Raw genomic sequence first — 15466 nt, 5'->3', positions numbered from 1 at the left:
TGGATAACTCTGGTCATTCCACTTTGAGAACACAACTGCTTTCTTTATGAGTATATATGTCTGTTGCTAACAAACTTTTGTCAAGACTGTTCATTTCTAAGCAAGCATTACTCCTTCAGTAATTAGAAACTCATTTTGAAAAAATTAGTTTCTCAGACCAATCTAAGAGTAGATTTGATATTCTTAGAACACCTGTATGGCCTGTTAATATAATTTTAAATATATATATTTCTAGTTTAACTTCAGTAGTACATAGTAAAAGCTAATATTTCAGAGGCTATTTATTTTTAAAAACCTCTCTATGCACCAATCTGGTTATTTAAAAAGGTATTTGTGGCCTTTTTGGCTTGCCAAACAAACCCATCTTCACTCTGTTAAGTGATCAATGTCCAAAAGAGAGAAATACCTGTTAGGTAATTAAATATATTAAGGAGCAGAAAATTTGCTCATATACTAGATGATTGCTGAATGTATGCTTCATTCCTGTTTTAGCCATGTGCAAAGACAATAGTGTGGCCACTTTAAAAAACATAAAATCGAAGAGGAGCAGGCCTTTTGAAGAAGAAAATTATTTCTAAACCAATGAAAATTTTAAACAATTTAAATTTGCAGAAGCATATTTCAAGTAAGGCATAGTGGGTACAATATGAATTACTTCCAAGTACATGAGCACAGAATTAAAGTCTTGTTTTTTCTGGAATCCCACTCCCTAGGAGTACTAAGTAGGTTCCACTATATTGACCAAGTCTTTCACTTTACCTGCCTTTGGGATCAGATGGATGCACATGTTTCCAATACTGTCACAGAACTTTCCCCTTTCAGGGTTTCCTTGAGAAGTGTGGGCAGGCATGTGTTTCCCATCAGCACTGAAACCCCCATAGATGCAGTCCCCCTCCCAGTTTCACCTCCTGATGAAGGTGGCCTCCAGACACGTGTCAATTAATTTTGTGGTCCAGAAGAGTATTGGAAAGCAGAAAGCAGGTCTACATGCAAGCCCCAGCAGCTCAATCACAGAATAAGGGGGTGACAATGTCTTTCTCTTTGATAATGTTGTGGTGTGCAATGAAGATAAGAGAAAGAATAGGGGCACTGAGCAGGGCCGGCCCCAGGCATGCCGGGGCCCTTGGGTACCAGCCTGTCCTTCTGCGATCTGTGGAACTTAAGCATCCGCATACCACAAGACAGAAGCTTCCATGCCGCCCGTCATCCCCTCGCTAGCCACACGCTTCACCTACCTTTTTGTTGTTTTTTGTGGCGCGCGCAGGTTTGCCATCAATCAAGATGGCAGTCGAGGTTTCCCTAAGGGGCTGAAGCCTCTGCTGCCATCTTTGTTGATGGCAGCAATGCGTGTGTGTAGCACGGGGCAGACCCTAGTGATGTCACAGGGCGGGCCCTAGTGATGTCATTAAGCATCAATAGTTGCTTGGAGCATACAATTAAAAAAATTCTCTGATTGGAAATTAAGATAGATATCTTGACAGGGAATTTAGGGGTCTGCTGGAACGGGGGTCCTGAAGAAATTGAGGACACAGGCTTGTAGCAAAAAGGTAGGCCTTTATTTAGTAAGGAAATGTACAGGAAGTCAGTTTCCCATGATGTTCGATGGAGCTCTCCTACATGGCAGTGATGTCTACATTTTTATACGCTCCAAGACAAAGAAATTAGCATCTTCTAATCCAAAAGTTACACATAAGTATTACCTAGACATTATGCTGCTTACATTAAAATCTAGCCAACCAGATTATAGTCAGAAATTGTAATACCAGCCCATCACTTCTATGACCTAATACATTCCAAAGCTGATCTTTCCTGACCCTTTGGAGACATTGAGACTGCTGTACCAAGGTCTTACTCCCTTTATCTTAACTTCTGGACCTTGCTGTCCCAGCATACTGAACATTCCAAGAAGGGACCCCCCAAAAAAACAGCATCAAGCAGAGAAAGAGCGATTTTCAGCTTTGGTTTACCTATTAAGATAATTACCTATTATTTCTAAAAATATATAGTTTATTAGTTTATTATAAGAATTCCATATGAACTTTAGCTAAAAGATGGAGCCTGGGTAGGGAACATTTAATTTAGCCTACTTGCTTTCGGCAAGAGATTTAAGTTTCCTCAGGCCAGGACAGTCACCAGAACGCCATTGTAGGAAGAAAGGAGCCTAGTGTTGTGGACATGTTAGATGGGATCATTTGGGAGTAAAGATGGATGCCCCTGAAGGCTGCAATTCTAAACACGCTAAGGGACTAAGCCCAATAGAACTCAACAGGACTTACTTCTGAGTAGATATAGTTTGGATTCTCTGTTGGTAAAGCTTGACTAGGAATCCTCTGCAAAGATATCCATATCCAAGCAGGGTTGGCGACCCCCTACCTGGAATGCCCTGCCCTTATCTTTTAATATGGCTGCTCCAAACTTCTTGTCCTGCCCAGAGTGCGAGACACGGGACAGAGGTGAGACTGGAATTAATTCCTGTTTTATTAGAGTAATGGTTACATCAAAGGCAGTGCGTTTCATAGTATAGCTATGCTAACTCACTACAGTCCCTAACTAAGCTACCTCGGCGTACTCTGCAGCGTGTGAAGAAGGTTGACTCAGCAACCAAGACGGGGGCGCCGCCTTAAGTAGGAAAGGTCTTCGCTTGTAATCTCTGACTCCTGTGAAGTCCCACCTTCTCGCTGACCTGCTTCTTGTGGCGTCTCGTGCGGAGCGAAGGGGAGCGAGTCTCCGCCGGCTCCTCTGACAATGCAGGCTCGATAGGTGCTGGCTTGGCTTCAGGAGGCGGGGAAGCGTTTGAAGTGCCAGGCGGGGAGTCCTGGGGGTGGTGGAGCTGGCATGCGTGCACCAAGTCATCCCCCAACATCTTTGTTGGGGCATCTGTAGGTGGAGCGAGGTCTGCTTTGGCGGGAGAACTGTCCATGGGAACTGGCAGACTGTCAACTACACCCCCTCCCCCATTGTCCTTGAAAGCATCATCTACCTGTGATTCCTCCCCCTGCTCTATCTTGGGAAGCTGGAGCTCGACCGACTCTCCTCCCTGATCCTCCTGGGAGAGCTGGGGCTCAACACTTCTTTACAGATTTAACCCTTCACTGCAGAAAGAAGTCTGAGAAATGAGTAAGAGTAAGAAGATTTTTTATCCTTTCTGTCTACCCTGTGGGCTGCTATAAACTCACTTTGACAGCCAACCCAATTCCAGTGAATAATATTTGACAGATGGTTTGGTCTGCCTTCACAGGCTGCAACTTGAGAACAACAATTGCAGCTTCCAAATATGTGAATTCTCTTTACCACTATTGGACAAGAAACAAACTGCCATGTGTCGGAAGGCAGAGCTGGGGTCCCAATCCCGGGGAGCTGGATCCCGGAGAGTTGGGAGAAGAGTATTCGGATGGATGGCAGAGGGAAGGGGGAGGAACTTCCCCCCTTTGGAGCGAAGACGAAACAGAGGAACTGCCAGTGATAAGGTCGCTTAGCAACGGGGAGCCTGAGCCCTCCCTGGACATTCTCACGCCTCCCCCTCTTTCAGGCTCAGAGCAAGAGGGGGAAGAGGGAGGGCTGCTCACAGCCGAAAAGCGGGGAGGCAGTTTACCATCAGCCCCTCCCCTATCCCCCATCCTGGAATCGGAAACTTCAGAAGAGGAGGGGGTGATGCTTCCCCCCTCACCGTGCACACGCAGACAGCTGAAAAGACAGGAGAGAAGGGGGGGAAGGCGGGCAGTACCTGAGGGGCAGTTAAGGAGGAGCGAAAGATTGCGCGCCCGTTTGGCCCCTTCTTAAAGAACAGGCGGGAAGAAGTCCCTTGCTCTGTCAACTTTCTCCCAATGCCGCAGGACCTGTATCCCTGTATTGCTTCATGAGAAAACGCAGTCTTTGTTTGGACATTACCCTAATAAAACACGAATTAACTACAATCGTTGGTCTGGTTCCTGAGTCACATCCTGGGCCTGACACCATGCAACCATTGCTGGCATGAGTGAGATCCTATCAGCACATAATACCTGTGCTCTGAAATCTACATTGGTTGCTGATTTGCTACCAGGTCAAGGTCAAGCTGTGCTTTCCATGTTATGGGTGCCACATGGCACTTGTTCTGCTCTTGTAAGAAATCAGTCCTGTAAAGTGGCAGCACCTTCGCTTTGGAACTCCTTGCCTATTGACATTAGGCAGACGCCTCTTTTCAGCACCTGCTAAAATCAGTTTTCTTGAGGCAAGCCTTTCCAGGCATGTGGAAGCTATTGTGTTTTTAAATCTGTTTTTAACTCATTGTTGGTTTTATTATTTTGACTGTTTTTAACTGTTTTTGCCAATAATTTTATTGCTTTAATTCTTTCTGTAAACTGCTTTGTGATTTTTTACAATAAAGCCGTATATAAATGTTGTAAATAAGATACATAATACATTTTGGAGTCACTGTGGCCACTGAGTCTCTTCCCACTTTTAGGAACAAAGGAATCTGCCTTATACTGACTAAGGCCATTTGGTACCATGTAGGTCAGTACTGATGACATGGTCTAGCATTGGCTGTCCAGGATTCCAGGCAATAGTCTTTTCCAGAAATTGAATTCTGGACCTTTGCATGCAAAGCATACGCCCTACCAATGAGCTACAACCTTTCTCTGTTTTAAAAAAGTATCTTTTAAAATTGTTCTTTTCAATCCACTCTTGAATGCACATCATACCTAGGGCAGATCCACACCATTCATTTTAAAGCACATTCAACACCCATCTGAAGTACATGAATTCCACCACAGAATCATGGGAACTATAGTTTAAGGGTGGTGGGAACTATAACTGTGAGGGGGAAACTACACTTCCCAGGATTCTTTAAGGAAAGTCATGAGCTTTAAATGCGAGTTGGATATTTTTTATTTATTTATTTTATTAGATTTTTAAACCGCCCTATGCTTTAAATGTATTGTGTGGATCTACTTAATAAACTTTGCCTGCACGTAAATGGTTTTAATTAATTTTTCAAAATGGAAATGAGCAATAAAGTGTAGTGGGTGACCATGGGCCACTCACCATCTCTCAGCCTATCTGCCCCTCAGGATGAAAACAACGGAGAACCATGACCACCCCAAGGAAGAAGGGCACACTTAAAATGTAGAGGAAAAAATAATCTACAACCATAGTGTAAAATCAAATACTTATTGGGACACAGTATGAAGAAATATTTATATAAGCATAACTATCAAATATGTTTATTATTTACATGACCTCTAAAGATATTTATAGTGCAATCCTATGTTTGTTTACTCAGAAGCAAGTCCCAATGTATTTAATGGGGCTTACTCAACCAGGGAAATGTCCAGAGAACTGCAACCTCAAGTGATAAGGAACTTGTTCTTTTAACAAGCCTTTTAAGTTGAGACCTTATCCTAGTCTGTGTCTGTGTTGGAATTGCTTTTGAAGATGTTTTTAAACCTTTTCTTTTTAAAAAATATGTTTTTTAAAGCTTTTTTAGAAAAGTTTTTAAATAAATTTTGTTTTAATATATTTTAAAGTCTTTTTATGATGTTTTAAAGTGTTTTTAGTGCTTTTGTTTGCTGCCCTGGGCTCCTATTGAGAGGAAGGGCAGGATATAAATCAAATAATAAATAAATAATAAATAACTAAACTACATTCACCCAACCCAAAATTCAGAATCATGCCACTTTAAGGCGTTTTGCTACTGTTTATACTTGTTTTATGGTTATTGGATTTTAAAGGGATTTATTTCTTACTGTGGGCTGCCTTGGTTTCCAATCACCAACCCTACCTCACAGGGTTGTTGGAAAGACACACACAGACACACACACACACACACACACCCCAGATGTAAAAAAAATACATACACCCCATATAATAGTGTCAAACCAGTTGGTCATTGCAGAACATTTTTTAAAAAATCGTATTAGTTTCCTATGTAATAAAAAACTGTGATACCTAAGTAAGCCCTGCCTAATTGCTTTAAAAATAGAATTGGAAGGGGAGAGAAAAATTTACAACACAAACACAATTCTTTGCTACATTCACTCAAAAGTCCCATTAATTTACAGCACAATCCTAACCATGTTGACTCAAATGTAAATCCTATTGAATTCAATGGGGTTTACTCCAGGTATGTGGGATTAGCATTGCTTTACTCCCAGAAAAGCAAGTATTGGATTAAAGCTTTTATATTGGGATGGTTTCAAAGCACTGCCCTCTTCAACAGCCCAGGGTTTGACTCTTGCACCCAAGAGAAAAAAACCCTGAAAGCTATATACTTACCCAATTTATGAGATTTTCAGATAAATGGGAAAAAAACACCACTTTCTGTCATTGCAATGAGGTTTAGGCACAGCCTGGATGTCAACAAATCACCACCCTGGCTTCACTTATTGGCTACAATCCTAAAAGAGTAGGGTTAGAGTTACGAGCTGCTATAGCAGATCTGTTAAACAGATTTTACTGTCGTGGGGAGCTGCTGACGTTTCTGTGTATATATCTTGGGAACCAGACCACCTAGAAACTTAATTTTTTTTAAAAAAGAAGCTGAGAGTCTAGAGATTAAGGTGAGTCACCCGGAGACCCAGAGAGGACCCCCAAAAGGCAAAGTATCTGGCCGAAAACAGGACACCTGGTAACCCTAGTCTAGCTCTAGCTGAAGAAAAAATATTTCTCATGTTTTTGAGTGAGTTTAATTGTGAGAAAGAATCCAAAAACATTCTGAAATTACTTTTCATCTCTTAATAGTATTCAGCATGTTTACACTACATATCTAAATTCAGTTTTATTTTTTATCATATTTTAAGACTTTCTTAAAACCCAGAGTGTAGACAACACTAGAACTGTTATTATACAGCCACGAGAGTGGCTGTATACTATAGCCAGTGTGGATTTTTCACATTCCGCAATGTTAAATTGAAAATACCCCCATGCCCTTCTGATGCTTCTCATAAGCTCATTTCAAAACAAAACCTTACAAAACTTATCCTGAACTCAGAAATGCTTGCTTAACAACCCTCTCAATTTTCATGGTGATAAACAAAACAGTCAGGAGAATAGAGAGTTCAAAGTCTAAAGAGAGAGAGAAAAAACCTGGACCTCTTTTGGACTTTTTTCTCTGAGAGTTCTCATAATCTTTTGAAATTCATTAAAATCAGCCATGTTCACAGAGGACCTGTAACCCTGTTACTGACCTTGCCCCATACTCTCACCATCTTCTGCAGTTTAAAAGTTAAAAAAAAAACGCCTGGCTGATTTTTAATTAAGAAATTTTGCATTGAATGAATGATAATGTTTGGTATGCTCAGTAAGAACCAACTGTCAATGTTCTAAAAGCCAGACTCACAACTGCTGGGCTTGCCTAATCAGTGGGCAACATCCACACAAGACTTTGATTTCACATGAGACAGTCATGGCTTCCCTCAGAGAATCCTGGGAAGTGTAGTTTGTGAAGGGTACTGAGAGGAGACTGCTATTCTCCTGACAGAGGTCCAGTGGCCAGAGCGGTTTAACAGTCAGCCACTCTGATTGAAGGTCTGTGAGGGGAACAGGGCGTCTCTTTGCAACTCTCAGCGCCTTTCACTAACTACACTTCCCAGGATTCTTTGGGAGAAGCCATGACTGTCTAAAGTGAAATAAAGGTGGGGATGTGGCCAGGGACAGCTTTGTTTTAAATTTGGGTGGGAGGCTACATGTGCCTGCTGTAGAATAAAAAAGTGGGGGAAACCCTGAGAAGCAATGATACTGTTCACAATGTTTTCCTTTTGGAAAGGAAAAGGGCTTCCCCTCTGCCCAGTACCCACCAATCTCCTCCCCTCCCTCCCCCAGGTCAGTGTTGGACTATGACCTTGTAGACCAGGGTTCGAATCCCCACACAGCCACCAAGCTCACTAGGTGACCTTGGGCCAGTCACTGCCTCTCAGCCTCAGAGGAAGGCAATGGTAAAACCACCACTGAATACCGTTTACCATCAAAACCCTATTCATAGGGTCACCATACGTCGGGATCGACTTGAAGGCAGTTCATTTCCATGTTCAAACATGATTGCACAGAAATAAATCCCATTGAACTCAAAAAGTATGCAACTGATCAAACCCACCCTTTCTTCTCCTCCCTCCTAACCCCTCCCTCTTGCCCCTTCCCCTCTCCATGGTCAGTTTTACCTATCGTAACAATGATTACACAGGAGTAAATCCCATTGAAATCAATAAGCATGCAAATGATCAGACCTGCCTTTCTCCTCGTTCCCCTCTCCTCTCCCTCCTCCCCTCCCCTCTTCCTCCTTCCCTGCCCACTCCAGCCATCCCTCCCCCCCGGTCAGTTTTACCTATCCTAATCATGATTGCATGGGAGTAAATATAAATCACCATATGCTCAGAGACACGTTACCAAATTCTTCCAAGCTACACAGGAAGTGGATTGGACTGTGAAAGACCAACCCCTATTATGTTTGCATTTTGACAACTTTGTAGGGCAGTCCAATATCTCAGAGAGGAGGTCAGGTCTCCTGCTCCCCTGGTGCATTCACTATAGCTGCCCAATTCCCTGTTTAAAAAAGTTTGATAGAAATATCTGTTGGCTATAGGTTCATTCTTAAACCGCAATGTTTTTTGCCTATTAGTGAATTTTCTTGTTCTAGTTCTTTAACTAATTTCTTCGTTTAACTCTGTAGATTATCCAGTATCCACTTATCTTTGTATTTCAGGCATACTCAAGCAATTTTCCTCCATTTATTCAATGCACTTTAGCTTTAAATATGTATGTAAAGATAATTAAATCTTTCAAATTTTTCCTAAGTCTTTAATAAATCTACTGATGCCAGTATTTGGATCCCTTTACATTACTAATACAATTTTTCTAAAGATGCTCTTTATTTGTTCTCCTCTTGCACTAAAAACTATTTCAGGAACTTGTTTGCATATCTTGATAGTGTTTTGTAACTGGAACCTATTTCAGGTGACCCATCAAATCTGTCCCAGCTAAGGATACAAATAATTCTTTCAAGAAGGACAAGAATTTGCCTCCTTCTGCTTTTTATTGTATTAAAAAAAATCTCATCCTCATCTCTGTATGCTTGTTCATTGTTTCCCATTTTTCCTTAACTAATCCTCCCATCGTCCTTACTGACCTGTTTTGTGACTCTGTTTCAAATTGTTCTCTGTGACAATGATTCATTTTTCACTTCGGCAATCCTAGAATCGTTTAAAGTAGTTTTTCTCCTGTAGCAACGATAATATAATATTCTGTAAGTTGGGGGTCATCAGCGTGGCATTCGTGAACCCAATAACATCCTTCAGGTCTCTCCTCTGACATCTGTGAAGCTCCTGAGCTGTCCTCATGAATTCACTGTTGTCCATATGACATTGCAAGCTAGTACAGATTTTTGTGTTCACAAATTTGCATTAGAAATACCACCGAAAAAATAATATGCTTTCCTAAACTGATAATCACATTAACGTCTGTGGGCTCGGATGCAATGTCGTGGACTTTTCTGCAATAGCCAGTTCATGGACGTTCCGTCATATGCCAAGCCCCTTATCTTCTTCTCACCCAACAGCACATCCACAAACCTGCACATGTGTGGGAATTTTAAAAAAAAGATATATGTTTCTGAGCTTTTCAGAAAAAGTGCAAGAAAAGCAACGACCATTATGGACCAATCACTGAAAAAGGGTGGACTTAGGGGAGTGGCCAATGCTAAAGCAATTTAGACCAAAAAAGCCCACAGCTGTGGATGCTTGATAAGTGTTACCTACTGCTGAGTTAAAGAACTCTTGCACTTATAATTATTGTATTAATCTGTGAATTATTGTTGCATAAACTAGCATGGGTGCTAATTGATTGTTGGCTCTCTCTATAGTATTAGAAAGTATAATCTGCTACTTAAAAAGACAAAGATACTTTATATCAGTACATTGGCTGAAAAATATTGTTGTCACAAATGTTAGAAGCTCTTGTTTGAGTTTTATATGAACTGATTTATTTATTTAAGATTTTTGCATCTAACAATGCAGGAACAACTATTATAAAGACAAAAAGAATCCCTATTAAGTATTGTTAATATTAGTAAATGAAAAACTGCTGTTAGCATGGAGAGGGATGTTTTTATTAGTGGAAAATTATTACTCCCCTCTTTTCACTTTTGTTGTCAAGTAATTAGCTTGAAGAGGATTTACAGGAGGGATTACCAACCCTTTTAGTCCCATGGGCACATTTGGATTTTTGAATGAGTGCTGTGGGTGCCACTCCCTCTGGTCACTTCTCCCTGCCCTCCATCTCTCTCTCTCTCTCTCTGGGCCCGTCTGTACCTAACCACAAAATCCACATTTTCCATATTCGGTTGGTGACCTCAAGATCCATATAGGTCCTGTTTGTGGTCAGATTTTTGTGAAAAACCCAATTTCCAATGCTGTTTGGATGCTCCTAAGACACAAGGGACATTAGTCAATTAGCAACCTCCAGATAAAGTATTTTGGCTTGCAACAGATTTTACCAAAATCAAATTGATAATGCAATAAGATTTATCTGCTTCTTAGCAGCAGTAGCAGTCAATCCTTTAAAATATCATTCACTTATATCTAAAATGCAAATTACAGCTTTCAACTAAAGTGCTGGAATGCATTAATGATAGGAGTTAGAGGCCCTTAACAACTGTGTACTTTTAGAGCTTTTTTAAAAAAAATCAAATTGTCCCAGGAAAAATGAAGAGCAGTTTATATCACAAACAGATTCAGACACAGGTTTCAATAAAAATCATTTATCTTTACAGTAGTCGTTAATTCTTTAAAGTTGTTGACTTTTCAGAAAACAAATCTAAACAGCTGGTGTTGAGGACTTGTTATCTGGTTCAAAATATTATAGCAAGGCATAATAGAAAAAGGCATATTCTCATCCTTGTTAAACAGACCTCCCTGCTCCAGGTGTCTCCTGAAGTCTCACCAAAGAGTGCTCTGGTGACACCCTCTCACATGTTCCTGTGGCACCACAGTCTTTGGCCAAAGTCACTACTATTTTGAAAATTGAAAGCATTTCCTGATGCCTCAGGAAATACTGGGAGGAGGAGGTGGGAAAAAATCCTCTGCTGTATCACAGCACAATGGTCTTCACAAGAATACTATAGTTGATGGCATTATTGGCAGCTATACTTTTTGATGCAAGGTAAAATTTTAACAAAGGAGCAATTGTTTCTAAATTAACATTAACCAATTAAAAGATTTTCAGGTTACACTGAACTGTGGTTAAACATCATATGCCCATTACCTTTATATCTGCAATATCTTTTAAATAAGAAGGCTGCACTCCTAGGCATATTTACTGGTAAATTGTTATGTTTCATCTCAGGATGTCACCTTCTTGTGAATGAATGGTTGTGATTTTTCTGCATAGAGAAGGCTTTGGCTGTGTCACATTATTGCTGTTCCAGTGGAGTCAGCCTGCCTTGTGAGCAGCAGACTTCTTTAAAAGTTGGATTTGAAGAAACAACCAGCTGTGGCACTCTATTAGAATCTGATCTGGTCACTGGAAAAGTGAATGCAGAAGCTGCGCTTTGGGCAACAGTCAAAGCAGTTATTTACAATTTAAACTAAAAAGAGTTCTCCTGTATCATCTCCCTTTGCAGGGTCATGTAGGGATAAAAAGAACTGTAAGGTGGTATTTTCCCAGCAGGAACTGCAGAAGCGGCTGACACCCTTGCAGTACCATGTTACTCAGGAAAAAGGGACTGAAAGGTAAGGCATGATGAGAGCAATGTGGTCAATAAGAAATAGAGGTCATTCCTCCTTCAGTCTACTGCTGTTTTCTCCTCATCTAACAATTTTGAGGCATTTTGCACATGTTTACAAACCTATACAAATTATACCAGACAGGAATTTGTAGCAGGGAGGGCAAAGGTCACAGTCATTTTACAAATATAAAATGTGTGTTATCCTGTCTCTTAGCTTCTCTTTGGGGTCAATTTTCAGTTTAATACAAAATATAAGTATAGGCAGCCGAAAGTCTCTTTGTGTTTTTTGGGGAGACACCATTCTAAGCAGAACCATAAGGGAAATAAGGCTGAAATTCTGAAGGTGGCCATTGTAAATATTGACAATTTGGCTGCAGGTCAGGGAAAGTAAGAAAGTAGCATAATTTCATTCCTTTTCTTTCCACTCCACTTTCTTTTTTGAAGCACATGTGGGGAAAGTATTTATTGGCTCATTTGCGGCTAGAATGTCAAATATTTTCAATAAATGCCCTCACATGGCTTTAGACTTTGAAAGCAAGCCCTAAATCCTTGAGAAGGGTGGAAAAAAGACAAAAGAGATAATTCCCAAGACTCTTAACAGTGAATATCATTTCTCTTGACTGATTTTAACATGAAGAGTAAGCACTTTGACCCAGTCTAACTATATTGGTGCCTTTATTTCTACCATGGAATCTAAAATCTGGCCTTAGACTGCTTCTGGTCCAGTAGCATTGAAGATGCCATCTTTTTTTCATACCTCATTCCACATTTGGGGTCGTATTTAATGGGCAACACTCTTCCTTTCAGAGTGTGCTTTTTACTAGACTTGATGAATTGGGATCATTGGCATTAAGCTGTTTGTATCCCTGCAACAAACTGGTGGTGGTGCTTTCTCCAGCTCGGGAGACCTTTCAGGCAAGTCATTTACTGTTGTGTACAAGATTAGCAAAGCAATTTAGTGCACACAAACTACCAGAATTTAGGTCATTTTAAAAAACCCTGTTTATATTTAAAAAAATGGACCCCCATAAAAAGGGTGAAAAGATAATAAAAACAAGCTGCAGAGCACATAGACTTTTTGTTGGAGTAGCACAGCTGAATTGTATTAGATGAATGACCTCCTAGCCTTTAAGGATGTTAACTTAGAAAAATATTCCCTTAAAGCAGTAATGTTCCTTTTCATATAAAAATGTATCGCTCACACAGCTTGAAATGACAGTCCAGTTTTTTTCTTCTCCTTTTCAGTTTAATTCTTTTGGTAGTCCTGTCCTATCTCCCACAAGGATCTTGCACTACTGCTTTATGTACAGTTTAATTAAGAGATCAGCACTAAGAACTAAGGTATAGAGATATTGATAAGATGCTTAGGATTGAAATGTATTTCAAAATTGCCTTTATGTTCAGGTGCAAAAAAAAAAAAGGCTGGATTGAAAACATCTAGTTACTTGAAAGCAATTCTGTGCTTTGACATTTGAACAAAAGATTATTTTCATATGCAGGAGACATTTGTGTTGCTGTTTAGATTTTAATATGTATGTTTTTTATTTTTCATATTTTGAATAAAGAACAATGATTAATAAAATTATGAAGTGCTGGTTATTTTGAATATAAGTAGTTGCACATGAACATTTCAGTATTAACGCAATCAAAGTTCTCTGTTAAAAAGTGCTTTATTGCTATTTTGTTCCAGTGCCTTTGAAGGAGAATACACACATCACAAAGCTCATGGAATATACAAGTGTGTTGTTTGTGGAACTCCTTTGTTCAAGTGAGTAGATTAAATGCAGTTATAAAATAATGGTGGCTTTTGTTTTTTGAGTGTTGCATATGTCCTATCTAGACGAATGTTAAGGTAAAAATAATCTCATACCTCATATTGTGCTGCCTAGGGCTGATGGGAGTTGTAGTCCAAATCATCTGGAAAGCATTGTGGAAGGCTGCTTTAAACAGAAGCAGTTTAATTTTATTTATTTATTTATTATTAAATTTATATCCCACACTTCCTTCCAGAAGGAGCCCAGGACAGCAAACAAAAACACTAACAGTGCTCTAAAACATATTAAAACTCAACATCTTAAAAACATCTTTGTTTTTAAAAAACAGCTTTAAAAACATCTTAAAAACCAATTCAAACAGACGCGGATTGGGATAAGAGCTCTATTTAAAAGGCTTGTTGAAAGAGGAAGTTCTTCAGTAGGCATTGAAAAGATAGCAGAGATGGTGTCTGTCTAATATTTAAGGGGAGGGAATTCCAACACTAAAGGTCCATGTGGAACAGACCTCCTGATAAGATGGTATCTGAAGGAGACCCTCACCTGCAGAGCTCAGCAATTGACTGGGGGTATAAGGGGTAAGACAATCTTTCAGGTATCCTGGTCCCAAGGTGCATAGAGCTTTCTACATCAAAACCAGAACCTTGAGCTTGGCTGGGTATAATTGAACTCCTTGTTGACCAGGGTATCTCAAGAACTACATCAAAAGTAAAATGTAGCCATTGCAAAGAAGGTGCTCCTTAAATTCATATTGAATCAGGATTCATATATTGGCAGCAGTGTGGATGCACAATAATGGAAACAAAGATACTGAGCATTTGGGAGCAGAAAGTAAAGGATGATAGCATCAGTCCAGTAGTTCTCCCACTCCTTACCATCATGAGCAAGAAGCAAAACTGAAAATTTAAGTTCAGGGTCTAGCATTCAACACATTTCTCCACACAAAGTCAGGGTCACCAATATACCCACTGAAATCCTAGAAGAACAATCATAATTGTAAAATTGCGGTAACAGTGTTTGGTTTCCTTCGCATCCCCTAAAATCCATGTTTCTGTTAGCTGCCGTCTGATAATTTTTTCTTCTTTGCATCATTGTTGTCTTTAGCTATGTAATCATAACATGTGAGGCAATTATTTTTCCAGGAAAGGGGAGAATGGTTCTTCAACACAAAGATTAACAAACGTCACCTTTTAACAGATCTTATTTATGCTGCTTCATTACCATGTGACATGTAAGGTTAAGGAACACATGAATTTTGCTTTGCAAATGAAAGACCTGAGGATTTTTGGTACACATTTAAAATAGAATTCTATCTTTATTGGTAAGAAACCAGTGAAACCCAATATCCCTCTTCATTTAATGTGCTCATACCAGCAACTTGAAAAACTACAAGGTCTTTGTTCCCCTACGTCTTTTCCATGATGAAATGTATCATAGCATTAAAATTCTTGCTCAGATCCAGCTTTTCCACCAATATATACTCAGGTTTATATTGCTTAGAAAATTTCCCCACATCTGATCATCTGCAGAAAAAAGATGTTAGCAAGGAGATTATGATACTAGTTCCATCCAGTGGCTTTCCCTGTAATCTTCCTGCAGGTAGCCACTGTTATGTTAGGTGTGTCTCTTACATTCCTTAGTAGTTTTTTTCTAATTAATTCTTCGTGTTTTATAGTAACTTGCTTGAAGTAAGGGCCCTTTGTCCAAGCTGTGAATCTTGCTCAGTGAGGTAAATTTCCAGGGCCTAAGGAGTGCCTGCAGAGTGGATCAGGTCAGCAGAGCAGGTGACATGTCCCTGCCTGTTTGGGCAGAAAAAGGCAGAAGCTGGCTTTGTAAACCATCCATGACCTAAGGATTAAGTAGTGGGGGGTTTCTTGTGTGCTTCATTTGATTAGTCAGTGCAGGACATGTTTTTCCCCTTCGTCAGGGCAATGAGGTATGGTTGATTTCCAATTTAGTTAATTTGACTTTTGTTTTGTCACAGCTTAGCAGCTGGACT

The 15466-nt window shown here is 39.9% G+C and overlaps 1 protein-coding gene across 6 annotated transcripts in view; it reads left to right on the top strand.

Annotated features, from left to right (window-relative positions):
• The window catches only part of MSRB3 (methionine sulfoxide reductase B3), a 124363-nt gene that overhangs the window by 47299 nt on the left and 61598 nt on the right, over positions 1-15466 (top strand). For all 6 annotated transcript variants that reach the window (XM_061639817.1, XM_061639823.1, XM_061639820.1 and 3 more), the window contains 2 exons: positions 11591-11699; positions 13386-13463. In XM_061639817.1, coding sequence (XP_061495801.1) covers positions 11591-11699; positions 13386-13463 — 187 coding nt within the window. The remainder of the gene's footprint in view (positions 1-11590; positions 11700-13385; positions 13464-15466) is intronic.

This window comes from Rhineura floridana, chromosome 8 (assembly GCF_030035675.1).
Source record: "Rhineura floridana isolate rRhiFlo1 chromosome 8, rRhiFlo1.hap2, whole genome shotgun sequence".
Lineage (NCBI taxonomy): Eukaryota > Metazoa > Chordata > Lepidosauria > Squamata > Rhineuridae > Rhineura > Rhineura floridana.
This window is presented reverse-complemented; position numbering and strand designations above follow the sequence as displayed.